General features: G+C 46.3%; 1 protein-coding gene across 1 annotated transcript in view; it reads right to left on the bottom strand.

Moving 5' to 3' along the window:
* The window catches only part of EHD2 (EH domain containing 2), a 34,939-nt gene extending 11,080 nt beyond the window's left edge, over positions 1 to 23,859 (bottom strand). The window contains exons 1-3 of the mRNA XM_034438082.3: positions 22,579 to 23,859; positions 14,080 to 14,177; positions 1,298 to 1,710 (exon numbers count right to left, since the gene is read on the bottom strand). Coding sequence (XP_034293973.1) covers positions 1,298 to 1,710; positions 14,080 to 14,177; positions 22,579 to 22,976 — 909 coding nt within the window. The 5' untranslated portion in view covers positions 22,977 to 23,859. The remainder of the gene's footprint in view (positions 1 to 1,297; positions 1,711 to 14,079; positions 14,178 to 22,578) is intronic.
* Positions 23,860 to 26,062: the final 2,203 nt, after the last annotated feature.

Here is a 26,062-nt window from a genome sequence, read left to right as displayed (position 1 = left end):
CAGTGGAAGCCTTCATGGGCTAAAGGAGCGGTGCGTTGGCCTAGAGATGCAGCTTCTTGCCTCACAATCAGGAGGGAGGCTGTGAGTTCGATCCTAGGTGGAGGCAGATATTTCTCTCTCTGGGCATCATGAGAATATATCTGCTGAACAAAACTCCGCCTTGGCAACAGGAAGGGCATCCGGCCAGTAAACGCTCAACTCCATTCGGTTGCCCAGACTCCACCCCAATGCAAGGGATTATGGGGTCATTAAAAGAAGATGAAAATGGAAGCTTTAATGGGCAAAGGCTGATTTTTTTTTTCTTTTCTTCTTTCACTAGAACACAGTACAGGTCTTCCTCGACTTACAACCATTCGTTTAGCGACCGTTCCATTTAACAACGGCCCTGAAAAATGGCACTTTGGTCCTCACCCTTACTGGTCCTCGCAGCATCCTCAAGGTCACGTGATCAAAAATTTGGGCACTTGGCAACCAGCAAGGATTTAACAAGGGTTGCAGCAATCCCAGATTTATGTGACTGCTATTGGTGAGTCAGCCAGCTTCTGACAAGCAAAGCTGGATTGGCTTAAGGACTGCGCGATTCACTCAACCACCGGCGTGACTCGCTTAACAACGGGGGCTTAAAAAAAAGTCATAAAATCAAGCGCAACTCACTGAACGACTCGCTTGCTTAGCGATGGAAATTCTGCTCCTAATTGTGGTCGTAAGTCGAGGACTAGCTGTATGTTCTTAATGACGTTGGTCTGTGTCACTAACCATCTCGCTGAAAAAGTGACTAGATGACTCTTCCTGCCTTTTTCCTTCTTTTTTTTTTAGCTTCTTCCTGCCTTTTTCCTTTTTGCTTTTCCTTCCTTCATTTAATTTCTTCCTGCCTTTTTCCTTCCTCCTTTCAGCTTCTCTCTGCCTTTTTCCTTCCTGTCTTTTTCCTTCCTTCTTTTAGTTTCTTCCTGTCTTTTTTCTTTCCTGCTTTTCCTTCCTCCTTTCAGTTTCTCCCTGCCTTTTTCCTTCCTCTTTTTCCTTTTTGCCTTTTTCCTTCCTCCATTTAGTTTCTTTCTGTCTTTTTTCTTTCCTGCCTTTTTCCTTCCTTCTTTCAGCTTCTCCCTTCTTTTTCCCTTCCTGCCTTTTCCCTTCCTTTTTTTTAGCTTTCCCCTTTTTCCTTCCTTCATTTAATTTCTTCTTGCCTTTTTCCTTCCTCCTTTTAGCTTCTCCCTTCCTTTTTCCTTCCTCCTTTCAGCTTCTCCCTTCCCTTTTCCTTCCTGCTCTTTTTCCTTCCTCCTTCCCGCTTCCCGCCACTTACCCTGACCAATCGGGCTCTCTTGACCAGGTCATTGAGCTTCCTCAGGGCAGAATTTCGGGGCAGGTTCTGGATGTCCGTGAACAAGTCCTGCTCCTCCAGCTCAAAGAGCCGTCGGTTGTCAGAGATCATCAGGGGCTCCGACCAGAAGGACCCGATGTAGACACGCAGCACTTCGGGGGTGTTGAAAACTTTGCCCAGCGACCACATCAGGGCGCCGTAGACCCGCATCAGCTGCTGTGTCTCCACCATGTCGGCCTTGTTCAGGACCACCCGGATCTTGTCCTCGTTGCCCTTGAGGGCCCGGATGGCCTCGGAGAACTCGTCGGAGATCTCCAGCTTGTGGGCGTCAAAGAGCAGGATGATGAGGTCCACGCGCTCGGCAAACCACTGGAGCACGGCCGGGAAGTCGTAACCTGTGAAGGAAAGAAGAGCCTTGGGGAATAAGAGGTCGTTTTCTACACCCATTCAAAGCCCAACACGTTTTTAATCCTCCCTTTTCATCTCCTGAAGCCTAGTGCTTTCTACGGGAGAGGCCTACAACTTTGGCAACTTTGAGACTTGTGGACTTCAACTCCCAGAATCCCTTTGAGACTTATGGACTTCAACTCCCAGAAGTCCTTTGAGACTTATCGACTTCAACTCCCAGAATCCCTTTGAGACTTGTGGACTTCAACTCCCAGAATCCCTTTGAGACTTGTGGAGTTCAACTCCCAGAATCCCTTTGACACTTGTGGACTTCAACTCCCAGAATCCCTTTGAGACTTGTGGACTTCAACTCCCAGAATCCCTTTGAGACTTATGGACTTCAACTCCCAGAATTCCTTGGAGACTTGTGGACTTCAACTCCCAGAATCCCTTTGAGACTTGTGGACTTCAACTCCCAGAATTCCTTTGACACTTGTGGACCAACTCCCAGAATCCCTTTGAGATTTGTGGACTTCAACTCCCAGAATTCCTTTGAGACTTGGGGACTTCAACTCCCATAATTCCTAATGTAGAAAGTTAGCACCCACCCCTCTCCTCGAAGAATGAAATATTTTGAGGAATATTTTAAAAAGGTAGGATAAAATATTTCCCCTGAAAGAGAAATTAAAAAAAATCTTAAGGGAGACAGAAACTCAGAGCCCAGCTCCCTGCCCCTAGCAGATATTTGGTGCCCATTGGGAAAGACTGGGCCATCCTATCTACAAGACAAAAGACCTTCAGCTCCAGGGTGAAGGGATTAAGACATGACCCTTCAGGACATAATAGGATTAACCCACTAAGACACAGAGCTCAGTACATTGCACAATCTTCTAAGGACATTGCATCAGTGTCCAAACTTCAACCAAACTTAGCTCAGCCAACCTATACAGCCAACTATGACCCCTACATAACCCCTACACGACCCCATGGGAGTCTGACAACAGCCAATAGAATACATGTTCTTGCACAGGAACAGGAAGCTCAAGTGCAAAGCCCAAGAGAAGGTATAAAAGCCACCCACTCTCAACTCCATATGGTCAGCTGCACCAGAACCATGCTTCCAGTGACTTTCTCCCGACTTGGAACTGAACCAGATGGATATTTCTTCCCACACTTCAATTCTGGGAGTTGTATTCCATAAATCATAAAGTGGGTAAGGTGGGAGGCCTCTGCTGTAGCGCACTAGGCTTCAGGAGATGAAAAAAAGAAGAGTAAAAACACGAAAAAACAAATAGAGAGAAAAGGTGTGTGGAGCCTTCTTGGAAGTGTAGAAAGGATTGTGTTGTAGACTGGAGATAGGTGATGTCGTATCCCTCCCCCCTCTGGGCTCCACACCAGTGGTGGGTTGCCCCCGGTTTGGACCGGTTCGCAAGAACCGATAGTAAAACCGTCGGGAGGCTCCACCTACTGACCCAGACGTCATCAAAGTTGATCTGCACATACGCAGAAGCTTCGCTCTGTTGTGGCCCGCCAGCAGCCTGTGCGGATTGTAGCTGACTCTGACAGCGAGGAGGCTGGTGTAGTAGTGCACCAGCAGCCTGTGCAGCTGGCACTCGAGTCGGACAGTGAGGAGGCTGGAGAAGATGTGGTGCCAGAGGCGGGGATTCAGCCAGGGCCTTCAGAACCTCCAGAAGCCCCCATAAGTGAAGAGGACGAAGAGGAGGAGCCTCTTCTCGATGCACGGGCGCGCAGAGCTGCAAAAAGGCAGGAGTGGCTCCTCAGGAGGAGGTCTCTTCGAGAGTAAGGCTTGGGGCTAATTGGCCACTCCCTTAGCCTATTTAAGGAGGAACGCCAACTGAAGCAAGTTGTAGGGAACAACTTAAGTTCATTCTCCTTCACGTCTGGATTCTCTGCGAATTGCTTCTGGGCTTCCTGCCAACCTTAGTAAGATTGTGATTATTTTATCTTTGTTTTCTTGTAGGCTGTTAAGGAAGTTTATTAACAGCCTTTGTTTGGAAAAGACTGAGTTATTTTAGTAAATTGCGGGACCGCCTTCTGCCGCCGATAGCCTCCCACCGACCAGTACGCGCCCACAGAGAGGGACTCCTCAGGGTGCCGTCAGCCAGGCAATGTCGGCTGGTGACCCCCAGGGGGAGGGCCTTCTCTGTGGCAGCTCCTGCCCTCTGGAACGACTTGCCCTTGGAGATACGAAGGATATCGGATCTCCGGGTCTTTCGCCGTGCCCTGAAAACTTTTCTTTTCCATCAAGCAGGGCTGGCGTGAAAACCCCCCACCCCCTTTTCTAGCTTTTTTTAGTTTTTTAAATTGCAAAGGGTTTTAGTTTGAATGTTTTAAATTTTGGGGCCAAAGTCGTGAAATTCTTTTAAAATTTTAAATTTTGTATTGGTAGGTGTTTTAGTTCTGGCTGTGCACCGCCCTGAGTCCACTAGGAGAAGGGCGGGATACAAATTGAATAAAATAAAATAAATAAATTTAGGTTTTGTACAAACTTTGTGCGTGCTGTGTTCTTTGGGGTTCGTAGCTGGGGCAGGGCACGCAAAGCACAATGCAAACCGGTAGTAAAGGTAAGTAGAACCCATCCCTGCTCCACACACCCATTGGCATCCTTCAGGTGAGCCTGAAGAGTTAACTAGCCAGGAGCAAAAGTTAGCTCGACTTGATGGAGCAACTCAGTCTCCGTGTCTGCTTAAAAAAAAACAACAACAGAGCCGACTTTTGTTTAGACAGAGCAAAGTGGAGGGGGAAAAAAAAAAACACACAGCAAGACCGTGTTCTGGTACAGTTCCTGGATCCCCCTCTTCCTGTCCCATGAAGCAGATTTTCCATGGACTGGACTCGGCTCCCTCCCTCCGTCGGATCTAAACAAGCTTGGCGTTGGAGCTGAGCCACCGACCGGGGCTGTTCCTGCCTGCCTCTTGGCAGCTGAGGTTCAGAGGGCCTGCTTCACAGCACCAAAAAAGGAAACCGACTCCGTCCATAGGAAAGTGTGAGCCAAGGGCCTCATTGTTCTGAGCGATTAAAGAAAAACTCATAAAGATGGGAGATCTAAATAAGTGGGAAGGAGGTGGGGAGGGAAAGGGTTGGCCGGGCAGCCTTATCTCGGTCCACCAAAAGGATTCTCAAGCCTCAAAGGGAAACCGAGGTTGACAAAGGTCAGCCTAAATCATGGTGAGTGTTTGGCTCCAGCGGAAGAATCTGGATTCCTCCCCCTCGCAAGATTGAGACGCAGAAGGTCTCTGGGATTGAAGGAGAAACTTCCTAACAGCGAGGACAATCAATCCACCGGTGGAACAGCTTGCCACCGGAAGTCGTGGGTGCTTCATCACTGGAGAAGAGGGGGTCAAACTATTCTCCATAGCATCAGAGGACAGGACGAGAAACAACGGACAGGAACTAACCAAGGAGAGAAACAACCTGGAATTGAGGAGAAACTTCCTAACAGGGAGGACAATTAACCAGTGGGACAGCTTGCCACCAGAAATTATGGCTGCTCCGTTACTGGAGGTTTTTAAAAAGAGACGGGAATAGCCACTTGTCTCAAAGTGTATAAGGTCTTCCTGCTTGAGCAAGGGGCTGGACTAGATGACCTCCAAGGTCCCTTCCAGCTCTATTCTGATTGATTGAGAGGTTGAAGGCACAGCTCTGGGTATGTGCACGTTGTGTTCTCCCTACACTACTCAAAAGATGAATCCCGGTGGACTCATGCTGTTGGAACTCAAGAGAGGAAGAAAGGGAACCTAAGGATGAATATGATAGTTTCCAAGAAGGCTGGAGTTGGACTTTTAGCAAATCAACATTTCTGGACCAGGAGACTTTGCAGGAAATGGAAAGCACAGTCACTTCAGCCTTTGTCGTCAGAAACGGCGTTTCCTTTTTGTCTTTTAAAAACGGCAGGTTTTTTTTCGTGTACGCAAATCTCTAGGTAGGCCAACAATACGAGGAGGATATTGTTTTAACATTCCTTGCAGATGGCAAGTTTCCAAAGGCAAATTTCTGGCTCATTCGGCAGCAGAATTCGTATTGTGGCCAGTCCGCAAGAGCCCACACTGCGGGGGGGGGGGGGGGGCTGACCCACACATCAATGCCAGACCTTGGGGTGGGGGCAGAAAGTTTTTGGATTCCAGACAGTTCAAGTGGCACGAAGCAGAAAGATTTGGACTCAGGAAGGGTATTTGAGAAGCAATCCTATGCTGGGAAATGTTTTTTCCTTTTACATTTTCTTCACTCATATAATAGGAAGAGGAGGGGCAAAAAGAGATAGTCCTCGACTTATGACCACAATTGAGCCCAACATTTCTGGGGCTGTCAGTCGTTCAGTGAGTTTTGCCCCATTTTACGACCTTCCTTGCCACCGTTGCTAAGCGAATCACTGCAGAGATTAAGTTAGTAACACGGGTTGTTAAGTGAATCTGGCTTCCCCAGATGACTTTGCTGGTCAGAAGGTCGCCAAAGGGGGATCGCGTGACCCCGGGGTCACAGCAACCGTCATAAATACGAGTCAGCTGCCAAACGTCTGAATTTTGATCAGTTGAGCTGCTGCAACGGTCATAAGCGTGAAAAATGGTCCTTTTTTTCAGTGCCGTTGTAACTTCAGTCACTAAATGAGCTGTTGTATGTTGAGGGCTACCTTTAATGCTTCCAAATGGATGGTATGGAGACTTGACAGGGAAAAATATTTAGTCTTAAAAGAAAAAAAAAAAAACTGAAGGTTTTATACCCATCCCACAAAATAAAAATATTTAGGGATGAGAAACAAAACCAGAACATGCAGTCATTAGACGTAACAGTATAACTTTGTGCAAACATTTATCAACAAAGACGTGCCAAGCACATTAGGACTGGCTGAAACCAGTTACAAAGTTTATAATAGGACACAGCTGGTTTATAAAAGACAGAGGTGAATTTAAAAAAAAAAAAAAGTGGCAAGGCCGACTATTAAGAAATGACTGAGCGCTGCCAGACAGATTTCTCTCGATTTTTGCAATGCTGACATTTGTGCTCCGAAGTTGAAATTTGTGCACAATGTCACTAGTCCAGTGTGTGTAAGAATGACTGGCCTAAAGTCACCCAGCAGCAGTGGTGAAATCCAGTTTGTTTTTAACTACCAGTTCTGTGGGCGTGGTGTGGCTTGGTGGGCGTGGCAGGGGAAGGATACTGCAAAATCCCCATTCCCTCCCCACTCCTGGGGCCAGCCAGAGGTGGCATTTGCCGGTTCTCCGAACTGCTCAAAATTTCCACTACCTGTTCTCCAGAACCTGTCAGAACCTGCTGGATTTCACCCCTGGAAAGACAGAAGATTAATGGACGTGTACAAAAGGTGAAGCAGATCTCACCTTTTAAAGATAGATGCCAGGTGATGAATTCTTTTGCAATAGGAAACTTAATAGGGGGAAAAAAAAATGAGGCTGTCATTTGCCAACAACGAAATATGCAACCGTTGTTTTGGGCACTGCCCTGCAGATCCACAGAAGCGAAGGATGGGTGAGCACCAACCCAACCCAACGCAAAAGCAAGGCTCCCATCTGGCCCCCTCCTGCATCTCTCGGGCTTTACCTGTTGAATCTGAGCTTAACCCATTGACGGCCTGTCCTCAAATGGCATTTTGAGGAGAGTGCGGGATTGTTCTGTGCATGCAACGATCAAAATATCTTTGATGGACAGCTAGGCTTCAGGCTGATGGGCGGGCAAAGGTGGATTTAGCATGCGTCAACTCGCCAAAGCGATTTGTTTGTGGCTTAGGAGGCCCATGCCTGGTTCCGTAACCCTACAGGTGAAGGAGCCGATAAATAGGGCGGTTGGCAGGCAGGCCCAGGCTGGCAAAACCTGTGGCAGGCCTTTGACGCTTCCTTGGTAGACAATAAAATTCTAATCCATAGTAGGAGACGAATACGTGGGTAGGTGAGGAGGGAGGAATTCGTCCTGTCCTACAGACCGCAGAGGGTGCAGCTCAGTGAAACTGTACAGTAAAAATACCAGTGAGTTACTTTCTTTGTATGAAGTATTGTATATAGGAGGAGGGAGGGAGACAGAGAGACCCACAAAGAGAGAGAAATTTGACCGTGTCAAATTCAGGACAAGCTATCCCATCTTTATTATAAATTACTCAAGGTGGAGAACATACAAAATATGGTGCTTCTTCCTCCTTCTGTTTTTTTTCACAACAACAACCCTGTAAGGTTGGGTTGGGCTGAGAGTATGTGACTCGCCCAACTGGCTTTCATGCCCAAGGCTGGACTAGAACTCACCGTCTCCTGGGGTTTGGCCCAAACTCACCCAGTTGGCTTTCATGCCCAAAGCAGGACTAGAACTCACAGCCTCCTGGTTTCTAACCTGCTGTCTTACCACTAGACCAAACCAGATCCCTGAGTCCCTCGATTTGCTGGGGTTGCCCGTTTTTTAAAAAATCGTATTATTTTGTGGAAGTTAATGAAAGTGGAGAATCAGATAGCAGAGAGGCAGGCTGGAACAGGGGTCTCCAACCTTGGCAACTTTAAGCCTGGAGGACTTCAACTCCCAGAATTCCCCAGTCAGCTTTGCTTTGCTGGCTGGGGAATTCTGGGAGTTGAAGTCCACCAGGCTTAAAGTTGCCAAGGTTGGAGACCCCTGGGCTGGAAAACAGTTCAGAAAGGGAACACCCCTTTATTTGTTTGTTTGTTTGTTTGTTTTATTTAGGCAAGCCCTGAGCACGCGGCCATGTTTCACCCACACTCGTTTCCTAGTTACTAACTTTGCTGCGATGCACCAGGCGTCTTGCCCTGAGAAAAACCTCTTCCTCCTCTGCTTTTGGCATGCGAGAGACATTCCCTCGGCACGGAGTTGGCAGGGCACAAGGCCTGCGTTTTCCCAGGGACCTTTGGAGCAGGGGCCTCCAACCTTGGCAACTTTAAGACCTGTGGACTTCAATTCCCAGAATTCCTCAGCCAACCTTGCAAGTTTAAGACTCGTGGACTTCAATTCCCAGAATTCCTTTCCGCGCTTACGACCGTTGCAGCGTCCCCGTGATCACTTGATCAAAATTTAGATGCTCGGCAACTGACTCGTATTTATGACGGTTGCAGTGTCACGTGATCCCCTTTTGCGACCATCTGACAAGCAAAGTCAATGGGGGAAGCCGGATTCCCTTCACAGCCGCGTTACTAACTTCACAGCTGCGGTGATTCACTTAACAACGGTGGCCAAAAAGGTCGTACAGTGTGGGAAAGCTCACTGAACAAATGTCTCGCTTAGCCACAGAAATGTGGGGCTCAATTGTTGGTCGTGAAGATGAGGATTGCCTCAATTGTTGGTCGTAAGATGAGGATAAATAAAAATGCAGGGCTCAATTGTTGGTTGTAAGATGAGGAGAAATAAAAATGCAGGGCTCAATTGTTGGTTGTAAGATGAGGATTACCTCAATTGTTAGTTGTAAAATGAGGATTACCTCAATTGTTGGTCATAAAATGAGGATTACCTCAATTGTTGGTTGTAAAATGAGGATTACCTCAATTGTTGGTCATAAAATGGGGATAAATAAAAATGCAGAGCTCAATTGTTGGTTGTAAGATGAGGATTGCCTCAATTGTTGGTCGTAAAATGAGGATTACCTCAATTGTTGGTCGTAAAATGGGGATAAATAAAAATGCAGGGCTCAATTGTTGGTCATAAAATGAGGATTTCCTTAATTGTTGGACGTAAGATGAGGATAAATAAAAATGCAGGGCTCAATTGTTGGTTGTAAAATGAGGATTGCCTCAATTGTTGGTCGTAAAATGTGGATTACCTGAATTGTGGTCATAAAATGAGGATTGCCTCAATTGTTGGTCGTAAGATGAGGATAAATAAAAATTGGGGGCTCAATTATTGGTCGCAAGATGAGGATAAATTTAAGAAAGAAATAAAAAAGGATAATGCACCAGTCAGGAGCCCTCAGGCCCCAAAGCAGCCTGCTTAGAAAAATTAAATATACAGTATATATATATATTTTTTCCTGGCACGTACGGAGGGCGCCTGCTTGATGGAGGAGGCTTGAATACGAGAGACGACCGAAGGAGCCTGCCTCTTCTCTCGCCAAGGAAGCCAGGGAAAACTCTCGTCCACGAGGATGCAAATTCCTGGCAAGCGGTCACGATAAACAAGACCAAAATTGACCAGGGAAGCAGACCTTCCCTGCTTCTGCAGCCTGAGGTGGGGCACATCCAGATTCTCAGCATACTTTAGCCAGAAATCTGGAGATAAGCGTCTCTATGGGGCTTCCTAGGAGAGGGAAGAGGCGAGAGAGGAACTCTCCAACCCAACCCAACCCTCCTAGAGAGGGAACTCGTGGTTCCAAGAGGAATGTGAACATCCGAGGGAGGGTCAGAAATATCCCATTTTGTCCTCACGGGGGAACTGGGGTGGAACTGGTGGAGCTTCATTGTCCAGAGCGGCACCTACCGTCCCTGTCCTAATTTTTTCTTTTATTCGTATCCTTTTCACGTATTTATCATTACTTGTATCTGTCATAAAATGCAGGCTTGACGAAATAAAATAAAATAAATCTCCTTGCAGAAAGGCAAGGCAAGAAACAACGGAGGGAAGCTAACCAAGTATACAAGTTTAATAATAAAACAAACAATAGAACAAACCAAGGAGAGAAACAACCTGGAATTAAGGAAATGGGAGAGGGTTTCCTGCCTGAGCAGGGGGTTGGACTAGAAGACCTCCAAGGTCCCAGTTCCAACTCAATTCTAATTCTGCTCGGTTCTATTAGTCTATTCTATGGAGAAACTTCCTAACAGTGAGAACAATGAACCAGCGGAACAGCTTGCCACTAGAAGTTGTGTGTGGGTGCTCCATCGCTGGAGGCTTTTAAGAAGAGACTGGACAGCCACCTATCTGACATGGTATAGACCAGGTGGATCTCCTGCTTGAGCAGAGGGCTGGACTAGAAGACCTCCAAGGTCCCTTCCGGCTCTATTCCGATTAATCGAAAGATTTTCCCAAGCCCTGCCAGCTTATAACTTTTTTCTTTCTTTTTCTTTTTCTTTTTAATTTCAGGGCTGCAGTGGGCTCCGCCTTGGTTGTGCTTAGAGCAGCAGAAAAAACAACAGCAACAATGAACTGACCGGTGATCCAGAAATTTTACTTCTAAATGGTAGATATTCTAGTTAGGGCAGAAATGAACATAGTAGGGTTTGAGGGTGATGGCACCACACCCCGCTTTTCTTCAATTCTAGCTCGCTGCAGACTGGGCGCACCAGAAACGCCAGGAGAAGTCCCTGAGCTGGGAGGGAGCACCCAGCCCCGAGGCCGGCCTCGTCTCCGGGGAACGTGTGCGTTTCCACAGCCTGTTCCAACAAACCAGGTTTTTTTGGCAGGCTTCCACCTTTATCCTTGGGCCTTCAGGAAGCTACTAGATGGGCTGGAGGAGGATGGAAAGAAGCACTAATAGAGACACCAGCTTGTTCCAATCGGCTGTCTTCTGGATTTATGGAAGTTCTCCATCATCCAGGTCCCAAAGGTGCTTTTTTTTTTTTTTTTTTGCTTTAATTTATATGCCACCCTTCTCCGGAGTACCAGAAGGCAGGACAAGAAGCAATGGGTGGAAACTAGAGAAGCAAACTGGAATTAAGGAGAAATTTCCTGACAGTGAGAACAATTAATCAGTGGAACAGCTTGCCTTCAGAAGTTGTGAATTCTCCAACACTGGAAGTTTTAAAGAAGAGATTGGACAACCATTTGTCCAAAATTGTAGAGGGTTTCCTGCCTAAGCAGGGGGTTGGACTAGAAGACCTCCAAGGTCCCTTCCACCTCTTCTAACCTTGCCAGCCATTCCTGGTACCCTCCCCAGCCTCTACACAGTTTTTCCCATCTATTGATAAACCTCCTTCTGTCACCTATATTTTTATTTATTTCCTGCCTTTATTATTTTTATAAATAATTCTAAGGCGGTAAACACACACAGAGCTCCTTCTTCCTCCTATTTCCCCACAACCACCACCCTGTGAGGGCACTGGACGGAGAGAGAGTGATTGGCTCAAAGTTGCTCAGCTAGCTTTTGTGACTAAGGTGGGACTAGAACTCCCTGGACCCTGGTGATTGGCCCAAAGTCACTGGCCGGCTGTCATGCCTATGGTGGGTCTAGAACTCACTGTCTCCTGGTGATTGGCTCAAAGTCACCCAGCCAATTTTCACGCCTGAGGCAAGACTAGAACTCACTGTCTCCTGGTGATTGGCTCAATTTCACCCAGCTGGCTTTCATGCCTAAGGTGGTTCTAGAACTCACCGTTTCCTGGTGATTGGCCCAAAGTCACCCAGCCAATTTTCACGTCTAAGGCAAGACTAGAAGTCACCATCTCTTGGTGATTGGCCCAAAGTCACCCAACCACCAATCATGCCTAAGGTGTGACTAGAACTCCCTGTCTCCTAGCTTCTAGCCTGGTGCCTTCCCCCCTAGACCTCTGTCCTACGTGCTATAGTAAATCTATATCCACTATTCATTTCTGACTTTTCTCAGAAGACTGCTGGGTAGTTCCCAGACCAAGGAGACACTTAGTACTTTTAAATATTCTGCTTGCCGTCCTTGGCATATGACCGGTGTAAGACAAGTTTAACATCCCAACACAGTCACACAACACTGTATTATATTTTTCTTAAAAGGGTCATTTTAGTCCTCCTCAAAAGCTTAAGTTAAAAAACGAAGAAACGGACAATTGAAAGAGCGGCTGATGTAAAGATTAGGCTGAATGTTTACTCAGCTCTAGTTTATGCACAATTACAGTTTCCTTTCCCCGTACAAATCTATTGCCCCAAGCACAAAGTAAACGAAAAGCGAGCGAGCAAAAGAGAGAACCAACACTGCGTTCACGGGATTTCGTTAATGCAAGAAACGTGCAAATCGTGACGAGCTGAAACAAGTAAACATTTCATTTTTAGATTATTCTCGCTTGCTTCCATGGATTTTTTTTTTTTTTTATTTCCCCAAGACGGGATGACCCCACCCATAACTCTTGGCAGGCGAAAAACCTGAAATGGCTAAGGCCAGAATATAGGTGCACTTTTTTCGCTCCGCTTCAAAGCAATTCCCCTTAAAAAAGACGGAAGAGAAAGAGGGAGGGTCTTGTACACCTGTGGGGAATGCAGGGCTTCTCGCCTGCTCTGGAAGTTATTGAGATTTCTCTGGCAAGCCAGAGTACAAAAACCGGAATTTCCATACAACGTTGAAGGAACCCCCAGTAGGCTGACAGATTTAACAGCTGAACAGAGGTGGAAGGGACCTTGGAGGTCATCTAGTCCAACCCCCCACCCACCCAAGCAGGGGACCCCACACCATTTCTGACCGATGGCAGTCCAGTCTCTTCTTGAAAGCCTCCAGGGATGAAGCTCCCACAACTTCTGGTGGCAAGCTGTTCCATGGGTTGATTGCTCTGACTGTCAGAAAATTTCTCCTTATTTCTAGGTTGAACCTCTCCTTGGTCAGTTTCCATCCATTATTCCTTGTCTGGCCTTCAGGTGCCTTGGAAAACAGCTTGACCCCCTTCCTCCTCTCTGTGGCAGCCCCTCAAATATTGGAAGATGCTCTCCTGTCTCCCCTGGTCCTTCTCTTCACTAGACCAGCCATGCCCAGTTCCTGCAACCGTTCATCGTATGTTTTAGCCTCCAGTCCCCTCATCATCTCTCTTGCTCTTCTCTGCACTCTTTCTAGAATCTTCTCAACATCTTTTTTATAGTGTGGTGACCAAAACTGGATGCAGGACTCTAGGTGTGGCCTTACTAAGGATTCATAGAGTGGTATTAGTACCTCCCTTGATCTTGATTGTATCCCTTCCAACTCTGTTAAGGAGAAGGAGAAGAGAGGGGGAGGAGGAAGAGAAAAAGAGAGAAAGGAGAAACGGAAAAAGAAGGAAGAGAAAGAAGAAGGAGAAAGGAGAAAGGGAAAAAGAAGGAGAAAGGGGAGAAGGAGAAGGAGGGGGAGGGGAGGAGGAGAAAAGAGAAAGGGAAAAAGAAGGAGAAAGACGAAGGAGAAAGGAAAGGAGAAGAAGAGGGAGAAGAAAGGGAAAAAAGGGAAGAAGAACGAGAAGAGGGAAGAGGAGAAGTTGGTGATGGAGGATATATATGCAGAAAATGAATACAAACAGATGTAACTCTGCTTCTGAGTTACGGTGGACAGAGTCTGGCTTACACAGCCTGACAAATCATGGTCTAAAAATCATGTATGACTTAGCAAGTCAAGAGTGGGGAATTACAGGAGCTGCAGACCGAGGGCCACAGACGTCCCAGTCCTAAACTGGACGGCCCTGGGTTGGCTTTGAACCGCATCACTCCATGGATGAAGAAAAGGCACCTTCTCCAACGAGACAGGAGGAACCTGGGCAGGTTCCCACCACCTTCTACCTTACCTCGGCTGACCCGCTGCTTAGCTCCTGACAGGATGCCCGGCGTGTCGATGAGGCTGATGCTTTCAAGAACCTGGTTGGGCAAGTGAGCACACATGAACCTGTAGAGAAAGAAAAGAACGGAATGAAATTCGATTTGTTCAGTTTTATTCAAAGCCTCTAAGCCGCCTAGACCGGAGGTCTTCAAACTCGGCAGCTTTAAGACTTGTGGACTTCAACTCCCAGAATTCTCCAGGCTGGAGAATTCTGGGAGTTGAAGTCCACAAGTCTTAAAGCTGCCGAGTTTGAAGACCTCTGGCCTAGACTCTGGACCAGGGGTATCAAACTCAAGGCCTGGGGGCTGGATCCGGTCCACAGTGCTTAGATCTGGCCCGTGGGGCCACCCTGGAAATAGCAAAGGACCGGCCTGCGGTGCCTCTGCCAGCAAAAACGGAGCTCCTGAGGGCCACGTGTGCCCCCCCCCCCCCGAGCTCCATTTTTGCTGACAGAGGGTTACAGGAGGCCGTCCCAGCCGAAAACGGAGCTCGGGAGCCTGTTTTTGCTGGCAGAGCGCTTGGGCCATCCCAGGCGCCCCCCCCAACACAAGTGATGTCATGTTGGCCACACCCACCCTGGCCACGCCCTCCCACTCAGCCCCCCTCAGTCAAACACAACCCTGATGTGAAATTGAGTTTGACACCCTTACTCTAGAGTAACCTCTGATGAGAAGGGTGGCATACAATTTTGATAGATAGATAGATAGATAGATAGATAGATAGATAGATAGATAGATAGAGCCTTGGTAGTACAGTGGTCTAAGGCACCCTGTTATTAAGCTGGTTATTAAGACCAGCTGCCTGCAATTACTGCAGGTTCGAATCTCACCAGGCTCAAGGTTGACTCAGCCTTCCATTCTTTCTAAGGTAGGTGAATTGAGGACCCAGTTTGTGGGGGCAATAAGCTGACTTCGTATAAACATACAAAAGGATGAAGGCTATTGCTTAACGCATTGTAAGCCGCCCTGAGTCTCCGGAGAAGGGCGGCATATAAATCAAATTTAAAAAAAAATAGATAAATAGATAAATAGACAAATAGACAAATAAACAGATAAACAGATAAATAGATAAATAGATACCCTATTTCCCTCCAAATTAGACATCCTCTGATAATAAGCCCAATTGGGCTTTTGAGCGTATGAGCTAAAATAAGTCCTCCCCGAAAATATTTAAACACAGAGCTGGAAATCAGTAAGACGGCAAGAGGAGCCCCATCTTACTCCACGCGCCCTAAAATAATAAGACCTCCCCGAAAATAAGGCCAAGCGCTTATTTTGGGATTCAAAAAAATATATAAGACAGGGTCTTATTTTTGGGGAAACACGGTAGATAAATAAACAAATCAATAAACTTCATTCCAAGATAAGATCAGCTTCCACTTTCTTTTGCAAAGTCCTGAAACATGGTTCTGCCAACGGGCCTGGGGTCCCCAGAGTGAGACGGACCCCCATCAAATGGTTGGTTTGATTGTTGTCACCAGGGTGGTGGGGGAGGGGCATATGGCACAGTGGGGTTTTTCTCGTTGTAAGCAGCTCGAAGTCACCGTGAGTGATTTTGGGTGGCCACATCGATGTTCTAAACGGATAAATAAATCTCTTTTTAAGGATTCTATTTTTAAATGGAGGGTGGATGTTTTAGTCATCCGTGTATCGTTCCTAAACCGTCAACAGTCCCCTGGGATTGAGGCAGGGTATGCATGCGATAAATACACCAGCAAATATGATTATAATGACAATCGCATATGGAGTTATTTTCCAAGCTGGAATGAAAGGAGGAGGCATCATAAAGTTAGATCAAATCAGGCAAGAAAGGTCGTAAAATGGGGGGAAACTCGCTGAACCAATGTCTCACTTAGCAGCAGAGAATTTTGGGCTCAATTGTGGCCGTAAGTTGAAGATGATCTATATTTGAGGGGTTGCCACAAAGAACGGGTGTGTGTCAATCTATTCTCCAAAGCACCTGAGGGCAGGACAAGAAGCAACGGATGGAAACTAACCAAGGAGAGAAGCAACCTGGAATTAAAGAGAAATTTCCTGGCTGTGAAAACTTTTCACCGGTGGAACAGCTTGCCACGAGAAGTTGTGAATGCTCCAACAGTGGAGGTTTTTAAGAAGAGATTGAACAAGCACTTAGGAGTGATGCGGTGGCCTAGAGGTGGAACTCTCGCTTCACAATCAGGAGGCTGTGAGTTCGATCCTAGGCAGAGGCAGATATTTCTCTCTCTGGGCACAATGAGAAATATATCCGCTGAACAAAACTCCGTATTAATGACAGGAAAGGCATCCAGCCAGTAAACACTCTGCTAGCTCCATTCAGTTGCCCAGACTCCACTCCAGCAAGGGATTATGGGGTCGTTAAAAGAAGATGATGATGATTGAACAAGCGCTTGTTTGAAATGGTGTAGGGTTTCCTGCCTGAAGAAGGGGGTTGGACTAGAAAACCTCCAAGGTCCCTTCCGACACTGTTACTCTGTTATTTCTCTTTTGTCGCATCTGCCAGTTTTCGCTTTCCTACTCTTTGACGGCGTTACCCCGGCAGCTGAGATGGATCTCAGTTCTGCAATTTGGAAAGAAGCCACCCTGCTCCTCCTCCTCCTCCTCCTCCTCCGTTACCCCACAAGCAGCTGTTCTTTCTTTATTAGCGGCGCTGAAGCTTCCCAGGAATTTTGGCACTGGCAGCCGGTCTCAACGGTGGGGCCTGCCGTTCCTTGAGCCCAGCAGTAGCAGGCTAACCATTCCGATTTTTCTTTCTCATTGTTTCAGAAGCAGCGGGAAGATATCACAGACAAAATCCCCAAGACGCTGCCAAATATATATATATATAACCCTTTATTTCTTTATCAGCAAATATACATTTGGTATAAAAATGGTTTGTCGTGAATGCGACTGCTTTTGAGGGCTCCTGGATTGGAGCTGAAAGGCGAAAGGGAAGCAGTATTTTTATTTTTTTTTTAATTTGATTTATATGCCGCCCTTCTCCGGAGACTCAGGGCGGCTTACAATGCGCTAAGCAATAGCCTTCATCAGGAAAGTATCTTACACGTCAGTGTAACGGACTTGCACAGTGTTAATAAAATCTGCTTTTTAAACAAGGGTGTAAGTCTAGCATGGTCTTGGAATGTCACTCACTTTCCTGACAGTTAGAACAACTAACCAGTGGAACTGCTTGCCACCAGAAGTTGTAAATGCTCTAACACTGGAGGTTTTTAAGAAGATGTTGGATAATGAGGACCCAGATTGTAGGGGGCAATAAGCTGACTTTGTATAAATATACAAAAGGATGAAGGCTATTGCTTAATACATTGTAAGCCGCCCTGAGTCTCCGGAGAAGGGCGGCATATAAATTAAAAGCAAAAAAACAAAAACAAAAAACAGTTGTCTGAAGTGATGGAGGGTTTCCTGCCTAAGCAGGGGGTTGGACTAGAAGACCTCCAAGGTCCCTTCCTGTTCTGTTCTATTCTATTCTATTCTATTCTATTCTATTCTATTCTATTCTATTCTATTCTATTCTATTCCATTCCATCCCATCCCATCCCATCCCATCCCATCCCATCCTATCCTATCCTAAATTGCATTAACAGAGGGATATGATTAAGATCAAGGGAGGTACTAATACCACTATGTAAATCCTTAGTAAGACCACACCTAGAGTTCTATTCTATTCTATTCTATTCTATTCTATTCTATTCTATTCTATTCTATTCTATTCTATTCTATTCTATTCTATTCTATTCTATCAAGAGGATGCTGGCAATTTTTGTCTTTTTTCACCTTCAGTCACATCTGTCTGTTCACTGGGTATGCTCCTTCAGTCTTTAAAATTCATCTCCTGTAATGCTTCTGTTAGGTCTAAATCCAATTTTGGAGTCCCAGCTGATAGTCCCTTTCGTGGGGGAAGAGGTAAAGCCAAAAAGAAGGGCAGCAACAGCTGCCAATTTTTTTGAGTGGGGCAAAGGGTGGAGTTGAAGTTTTTTAAAAATGCCTCGACCGAGGAAGAAGCACGGCCCAGCCTGTCTAAACAAATAGGCTAAAAATGGGGCTCTCGTGAAACTAAGCAGAGGCATTAAATCCCAGAGATTTTCCATTCTCTGGAGGTCCCAAAGGTGCTTTTTAAAAACTCAACTGGACTTCCTTTGTTTTTTCCTTGAAGACGTTTCATTTCTCCTCCTAGAAGCTTCTTCGGATCTGACTGCAAGTTGTCTGGTTGTTAGCCTGCAAGGAATATAAATCCTTCCATCCTCCACCATTCAGTCAGAACCGAAGAAGCTTCTAGGAGGAGAAGTGAAACATCTTCAAGGAAAAAACAAAGGAAGTCCAGTTTGACTTTTTTTTTTATTGCAAAAGTTTTACAATTACATTTTCACCCCTTTCCCCCCCCCCCCCACCCCAAACTTCCCAACCTCCCTAACCCTCCCTAACCCTCCCCTCCCCCCAGACTTCCCTATATTATATTCATATCTGGTAAAGAAAGATAAAAAAAAAAAAAAAACCCCACCCCCCTTAATATAAAACTTATGTAAAAACTTGAACCCCTCCCTCCCCTTTATAGTTTTTCTTTTTACCCTCATTACATTAAAATATTTCTAATACATTATTTTCAAATAAAAGCTATTTGATACTTTCTAGTTTGATATTTGTTCTGAACATATTCTATCCACCTTTTCCATTCCCATTCATAAGTCTCTTGTGAACTTGACTTTTTAAAAAGCACCTTTGGGACCAGAAAATGGAAAATCTCTGGGATTTAATACTTCTGGTTAGTTTCACGAGAGCTCCATTTTTAGCCTATTTGTTTAGACAGGCTGGGCTGTGCTTCTTCCTCTGTCGAGGCATTTAAAAAAAACATTCAACTCCACCGAAAAGCATCTTCGGGACAACCGTGATGTGGGTGGCTGAGAACCTTCCTCCCAGACCTTCCTCTGGAGCAGTGGTGAAATCCAATTTTTTTTACTACCGGTTCTGTGGGCGTGGCTTGGTGGGTGTGGCAAGGGAAGGATACTGCAAAAATCCCCATTCCCTCCCCACTCTTGGGGGAAAGATATTGCAAAATCTCCATTCCCACCCCACTCTGGGGCCAGCCAGAGGTGGTATTTGCCGGTTCTCAGAACTACTCAAAATTTCCACTACCGGTTCTCGAGAACCTGTCAGAATCTGCTGGATTTCACCCCTGCTCTGGAGGCAAACTTCAATCAAGAGTGATTTTACTGGTTTAGAATTTATAATAACAGAGTTGGAAGGGACTTTGGAGGTCTTCTAGTCCAACCCCCTGCTTAGGCAGGAAACCCTACACCACTTCAGACAAATGGTTATCCAACATCTTCTTAAAAACTTCCAGTGTTGGAGCATTCACAACTTTTGGTGGCAAGCAGTCCCACTGGTTAATTGTTCTCACTATCAGGAAATTTCTCCTTAGTTCTAAGTTGCTTCTCTCCTTGATTAGTTTCCATCCGTTGCTTCTTGTCCTGCTGGTGCTTTGGAGAATAGCTTGACTCCCTCTTCTTTGGGGCAGCCCCTTAGATATCGGAAGACTGCTATCATATCTCCCCTTCATCAATTGGTGAGATAACATTGTGAATTTTTTAAAAAAACTTTTGGGAAGCCATCTTGGTTAGATGCATACAACGCACTAAACCCTGATTACAAAGGAGAGGTTCGCATAACCAACTAAGTTAGACCTAAATCAACTTTACTAGGGTTTAGTGCAATGTGTGAATGGATCCTGCTGGCAGGGGACAAGTCTGGGAAGAAGGGTTGGTCACGGCTATTCCCTTCTCCTACCATACATTCTAATATTCTTCGATAGCAGAGATTCTTATCTATTGGACTTCAGAACCCAGTTAACACCTTGATTTAATCTGATTCGTGTGTACCGCAAACCCAGTGAAGGTTTTCAGTAACCAAGGATGTCCCAAAGGGGCTTTTTCCAAAGGCAACTGGGCTTCCTTTGTTTTTTTTCCTTGAAGTCGTTTCACTTCTTACCCAAGAATCTTCCTCGGTTCTGCAACCAAGGATGTAGGGCTTAGTGTGTTATGAACCCAGATGCATGGTTTATTCAACTAAACCATGATTTAAACCGGACAGCTTTATTGTGTTGTATAATCTAAACCGAATCTACAGAGGGTCAAGGATGGAAAAGGAAATGATGAGAGCTTGGCCAGAGCTTGTGGCTTGTGGCTGCTCTATTGCTGGATATTTTCAAGGGCAATCATTTATCCAGGATGGTATAAAGACTCCTGCCCTCGGCAGGGGATGGAAGGCTGAGTCAACCTTGAGCCTGGTAAGATTTGAATGGCCAAATTGCAAGCAGCCAGCAGTCAGCAGAAGTAGCCTGCAGTACCGCATTCCTACCACTGCGCCACCACAGCTCTTTGATTCTATAAAAAGTGCCAGATTTGGAAAAGGCATTGAACCTGGATCTTTCCCTGTACTTTTTATAGCTTTTACGAAAGCCCTAAAATATACATAAATATCGATCAGAAGAGAAGAAGTGGGAATTTCAGCAACTTCACCCTATCTAGGCTGGAAAATATATATATTTTTTATGAATTTTTTTTCTTCTTGCCAGTTGAGATGACAGTCCTAAGGATTTTGCTGCTAGTTTCCCCTTTTGATATCTTTCTCTTTTGCGTTAAAAAGAAAAAAATAACATTATTCTATAAATTTGATCAGGAAAACCCAAACCATTGTCCTCCTGCAATTCACCCATCGTGAGAGTTGTGGGGGAAAAGGAAGAGCCTGAATTAAATGCGAACCTTGAGATTGTAAAATAATAGGATTAGCTGAGCCAATGGTGGGTTTCAAATTTTTTTACTACCGGTTCTGTGGGTGTGGCTTGATGGGCGTGGCAGGAGGAAGATACTGTAAAATCTCCATTCCCACCCCACTCCAGGGGAAGGTTACTGCAAAATCCCCATTTCCTCCCAATCAGCTGGGACTCGGAAGGCAGAGAATAGATGGGGGAGGGGGGGCAGTCAGAATTTTTATTACCGGTTCTCCGAACTACTCAAAATTTCTGCTACCGGTTCTCCAGAACTGGTCAGAACCTGCTGAAACCCACCTCTGATTAGCTCCCTTCTTCAAAGGCTCTCTGAGTGAAATAGCCACCCTGAGTCTCCGGAGAGGGGCGGCATATAAATTTAATAAATAATAATAATAAAATCTCCATTCCCTCCCCACTCCTGGGAGAACGATATTGCAAAATCTCCATTCCCTCCCCACTCCTGGGAGAACGATATTGCAAAATCTCCATTCGCACCCCACTCCTGGGAGAAGGATACTGCAAAATCTCCATTCCCACCCCACTCTGGGGCCAGCCAGAGGTGGTATTTGCTAGTTCTCCAGACTACTCAAAATTTCTGCTACCGGTTCTCCAGAACCTGTCAGAACCTGCTGGATTCAGGTTCTGAATCCAGCAGATTCGGAATGTTATCCAGGATGTCAGAACCCTGGATAACAGTTCCCACTGGGCCCATTTAACAGCTGCTGTCAGGGAGGCTGACTTAGGGTGTGGCATCGGAGTGGAGACATAAGGTTTTAAAGCCCACTCAGCCGGGAAGCTCAATTTGGCTCTGTCAATCTCTCCCTTTCTCATCTATTTCACAGTGTGGTTGTGATGTTTCAAAGTATCGCTTTATAAGGCCTTGGTAAGACCACACCTGGAATACTGGATCCAGTTTTGGTCGCCACGATGTAAAAAAGATGTTGAGACTAGAAAGAGTGCAGAGAAGAGCAACAAAGCGGATTAGGGGACTGGAGGCTAAAACATATGAAGAACGGTTGCAGAAACTGGGTATGTCTAGTTTGATGAAAAGAAGGACTAGGGGAGACATGAGAGCAGTCTTCTAATATCTCAGGGGCTGCCCCAAAGAAGAGGGAGTCAAGCTACTCTCCAAAGTACCTGAAGGCAGGACAAGAAGCAATGGGTGGAAACTAATCAAGGAGAGAAGCAACTTAGAACTAAGGAGAAATTTCCCGACATTGAGAACAATTAACCAGTGGAACAACTTGCCTCCAGAAGTTGTGAGTTCTCCAACACTGGAAGTTTTAAAGAAGATGTAGGACAACCATTTGTCTGAAGTGATGGAGGGTTTCCTGCCTAAGCAGGGGGTTGGACTAGAAGACCTCCAAGGTCCCTTCCAACTGTGTTATTCTTCTGTTCTGGAGTGCTGGAGGCAATCATATCTGAATTATTAGAAGCAGGGAGGAAGGAAAAGAGAAATCCTGTATCGTGTATAGTGAGGTAAGCAGAAGAGTTCTGAGTGTGGCTAATTTGTCCATATGTGGTCAGTACACACACACACACGTACAACTTTTCCAGGTTCAGCGCCACGTGGCATGCTGAAATTAATAAACACCCTGTTCTGGCATAATGGATGCCCAGAACCTCGATTACTCTTTCATTCAAAGCTAGACCTTCAAAAATTACAGGCCAATGGAAAAGGAAACAGGTAACAATTAGGAGTACTCACCGGTTGAGAAAGGTGTTTCCAAAAGGGTTGAGTTTTCGGAAGGGCTTTTTGGGGTCGACAATCAGGGCATTGCCCGGTATGATCCCCTCCGTTTCACCGTGCATGACAGCAATGAAAGAGTCTGTGGTGGGTTCGGGTCCAATTCGGCTCCCGGGAATATCTTGCTCCAGCAAGTATTTAATGAAGGTGGTTTTGCCAGTTGAGTACTGGCCTACCACCAACACCATGGGCTTGTTGTCAAAGTCGGCATCTTCCAGAGCCGGCGAGTGGAAATCGTGGAAGCGATAAAACTCTTCCACGGGAAGGAGCTTCCTCTTGTAGAGGTCCTTCAAACCTTCGGTAACCGTACGGATGACCTCTGGGGTCTTCTTCTCGTTCTTTTTCATCCAGCTGAACATCTTGACCGCCCTGAGAACTCAGCACCTTTTGTCCGCTTCCTTGGTAATAAATTCTAAACACAGGTGAGGGCACAGCGGAAGAGAAGAAAAGCTCTGGCAGAGAGAACCATAGACCTCAAAGAGAACTCGATCTGGAATGTCAACGACGGGCAAGGCCCAACGATCAAATCCAGGGACTCGATCCAGCTAAAAAAGGAAAAAAAAAAAATCTTAGCTACTCAAGAGTTATCCAGTAGGCTCATGGATCCTTTAATCTTTTAGGAATGCAAGATCTCCAAAAGCTGATGAACTTTTAGGGAGTCGATTGTAGGAAGTCCAGCACTTAGACTCGGTTTCCTGGAGAGAGAGCGAGAAAATCTCTTTCGCAGAAGTCGATACACCTTCGCCGCTGCTCCAGTTTGAAAACTTCAGGCTTCAGGGTGAAAGAAACACGGGTTTTGGCCCAGGATTCGGGAAAATCTGAGCATAAAGGGGATCCTTCTAGGTGAGGAATCACTGAGCTTCTTCAGCCTTTGAATAAAAGACGTCACTTTATTTTCGGAAAGGCTGTGGGAAGAGGCAAACAGCCAGCAGAAAATATGTTGCAGACGAGGGCAGACTGGGACACAAAGATCCACACACCGATGTCACTTTCGGATGGGGAAAAAAAAATCCCTCTTGGTTGTTTGTTTGCCGAAAACCTGATTTGTTTCTTCTTCCCCCCCCTTCCCTCCCCCCCACTTCTGGGGTCCCAAAGAATATCTGAAGAGTTCTCTGGCATGAAAAGAAGTTGGCTGTCAAGAGGCGTGCAGGGAGAAGAATACATTAGCATAAATTATCTAGGAAGGGAGGAGAACGTCGGGATGGCCAAGAATTGGAGAATAAGTAATGCGCAAAAAATGATGCACATGAACTGCCCCCCCCCTCTTTCCCCAAGTTAAAGGAATGTGGGATTGGCAGCTAAAGGCCTCGGATGCCACCGTGTGGTCCGGAGAGGAGAAAGTAAAAGTAACAGTAAAAGTAGGGGAAGAGGAAGGGGAAGGATGGAAGTTTGAATTTTGTTTTTGCAAAGAACTGTAGACCCAAATGGGTTTTACATTTTCTCCCCTTTCTTTTTAATTTTTTAAACTGTAATTTTAATTTGTTTTAAATTATTGGGATTTTTAATTGTCTTGGGCTAAATTGTTTAATTTGGTTTTAAATTGTTTCTAACTTTTGTATTTATGTATTTTATTCTGTGCCTGTTCACCGCCCTGAGTCCTTCGGGAGTAGGGCGGTATATAAATTTAATAAAACATAAACAAACAAACAAACAGAATCAAGCATAGACTGCTAAGACTGGAAGAGACCATGGAGGTCTTCTAATCCAACCCCCTTCTCAAGATAAGAGTCCTTAAACCAGTGATGGCTAACCTTTCCCAGACCGAGTGCCCAAAGCGAACCCGACAAATGCAATGCGCGGGTGGCCCCAGCGCATGGGCCCCACCTCCGTGCATGCGTGTGCGGTCCCCACACACATGCGCGGCAGAGAACTGAAGACCAGCTGGCCGGCGGGAGGTGTGTGCACATGTGCAGCAGAGCTGAACCGGGGCGATGGCTCGTGTGCCATCATCAGAGGGGACGCTGCGTGCCATCTCTGGCATGCGTGCCATAGGTTTGCCATCACGGCCTTAAACCATCCCGGTTTATCCGAGTCAAGAAAACACCTCCTTGTTCTCAGAGAGAAAGTTGGAAGCCTTCACAGCAATTCGCCAACTAGAGATCCACATTCAGAAAACCACCGATGAAGGTGGCCGAGGGTTCTCAAGCTGGGAATGCTGCCAGTAGTGGGTTTCCAAATGTTTTACTACCGGTTCTGTAGGTGTGGCCTGGTGGGTGTGGCATGGCTTGGTGGGAGTGGCTTGGTGGGAGTAGCAGGGGAAAGATACTCACCCCACTCCAGGGGAAGGATACTGCAAAATCCCCATTCTCTCCCGATCAGCTGGGACTCGGGAGGCAGAGAATAGATGGGGACGAGGCCAGTCAGAATTTTTACTACCGGTTCTCCGAACTACTCAAAATTTCCACTACCAGTTCTCCAGAATTGGTCCGAACCTGCTGAAACCCACCTCTGCAACCTGCTTCCGGAAACCGATTCCAAGAATGCAACTTGCAGTCGTTGCCAAGTAATGGTAGTGGTGAGGGTTTCCCTGTCTATGGAAATTCTCAGTCATCCAGGTCATGGTTGTCCAAAAGATGCTTTTTTCCCCAAGAGGCAACTGGACTTTCTGGTTTTTCTTTGAAGATGTTTCGCTTCTCATCCAAGAATCTTCTTCAGCTCTGACTGGATGTTGGGGAATGGAAGGATTTATACCCCTTGCAGACAGCTGGTCATCTGCATTCTTTTTAGAGAGAGGCGTTGAGGCCCCTTGGAGGTTTATCTGCGTCCTCAGGGTCATCCGAGTTGTGCAAATGGGTGTGGAGGCTTCTTGGAACTGCTGAAAGGACCTGGGTTGGGGAGCTGTGCTTTCTGCAGGATATTTTCTGCCCTGTGTCCCTTCACTCCTGTTGAACCCAGGCACAGGCTGTTGGGGAGGAGTCCGTGTTGTCTGCAACACAAACTGAAAAAACAATCCTGCAGAAAGCACAGCTCCACAACACAGTCCTTTCAGCAGTTCCAAAAAGGCTCCACACCAGGGGTGAAATGCTACCGGTTTGGACCGGTTCGCCCGAATCGGTAGTAATAAAAGCTACCAGTTCGGGCGAACCGGTATTTCTGACGATCAGCTGTGCCGCACGATTTGAATCTAAATGGCGCGGCACAGCTGTTCCCCCCCCTCGCTGTTCTACTTACCTTAGAAAAGGCTTCTTAATCCTTTTTCAACGCTGTGCGGTGCGCACGCAACAAACCGGTAGTGGAAGCGAACCGGTAGCAGACTTCAGAACATTTCACCCCTGCTCCACACCCATTTGCACCACTCAGGTGACCCTAAGGAGGCCAGCCTCCAAGTGGCCTCAATGACTCTCTCGAAAAGAAGGCAAATGACCAGCTGTCTGCAAGGAGTAAAAATCCTCCCGTTCCCCACCATCCAGCCAGAGCTGAAGAAGCTTCTTGGACAAGAAGTGAA

Source organism: Pantherophis guttatus, chromosome 10 (assembly GCF_059756535.1).
Source record: "Pantherophis guttatus breed Tessera chromosome 10, ASM5975653v1, whole genome shotgun sequence".
NCBI classification, from domain to species: Eukaryota; Metazoa; Chordata; class Lepidosauria; order Squamata; family Colubridae; genus Pantherophis; species Pantherophis guttatus.
The sequence above is the reverse complement of the archived record's forward strand: the minus strand, read 5'-3'. Positions and strand labels throughout refer to the sequence as shown.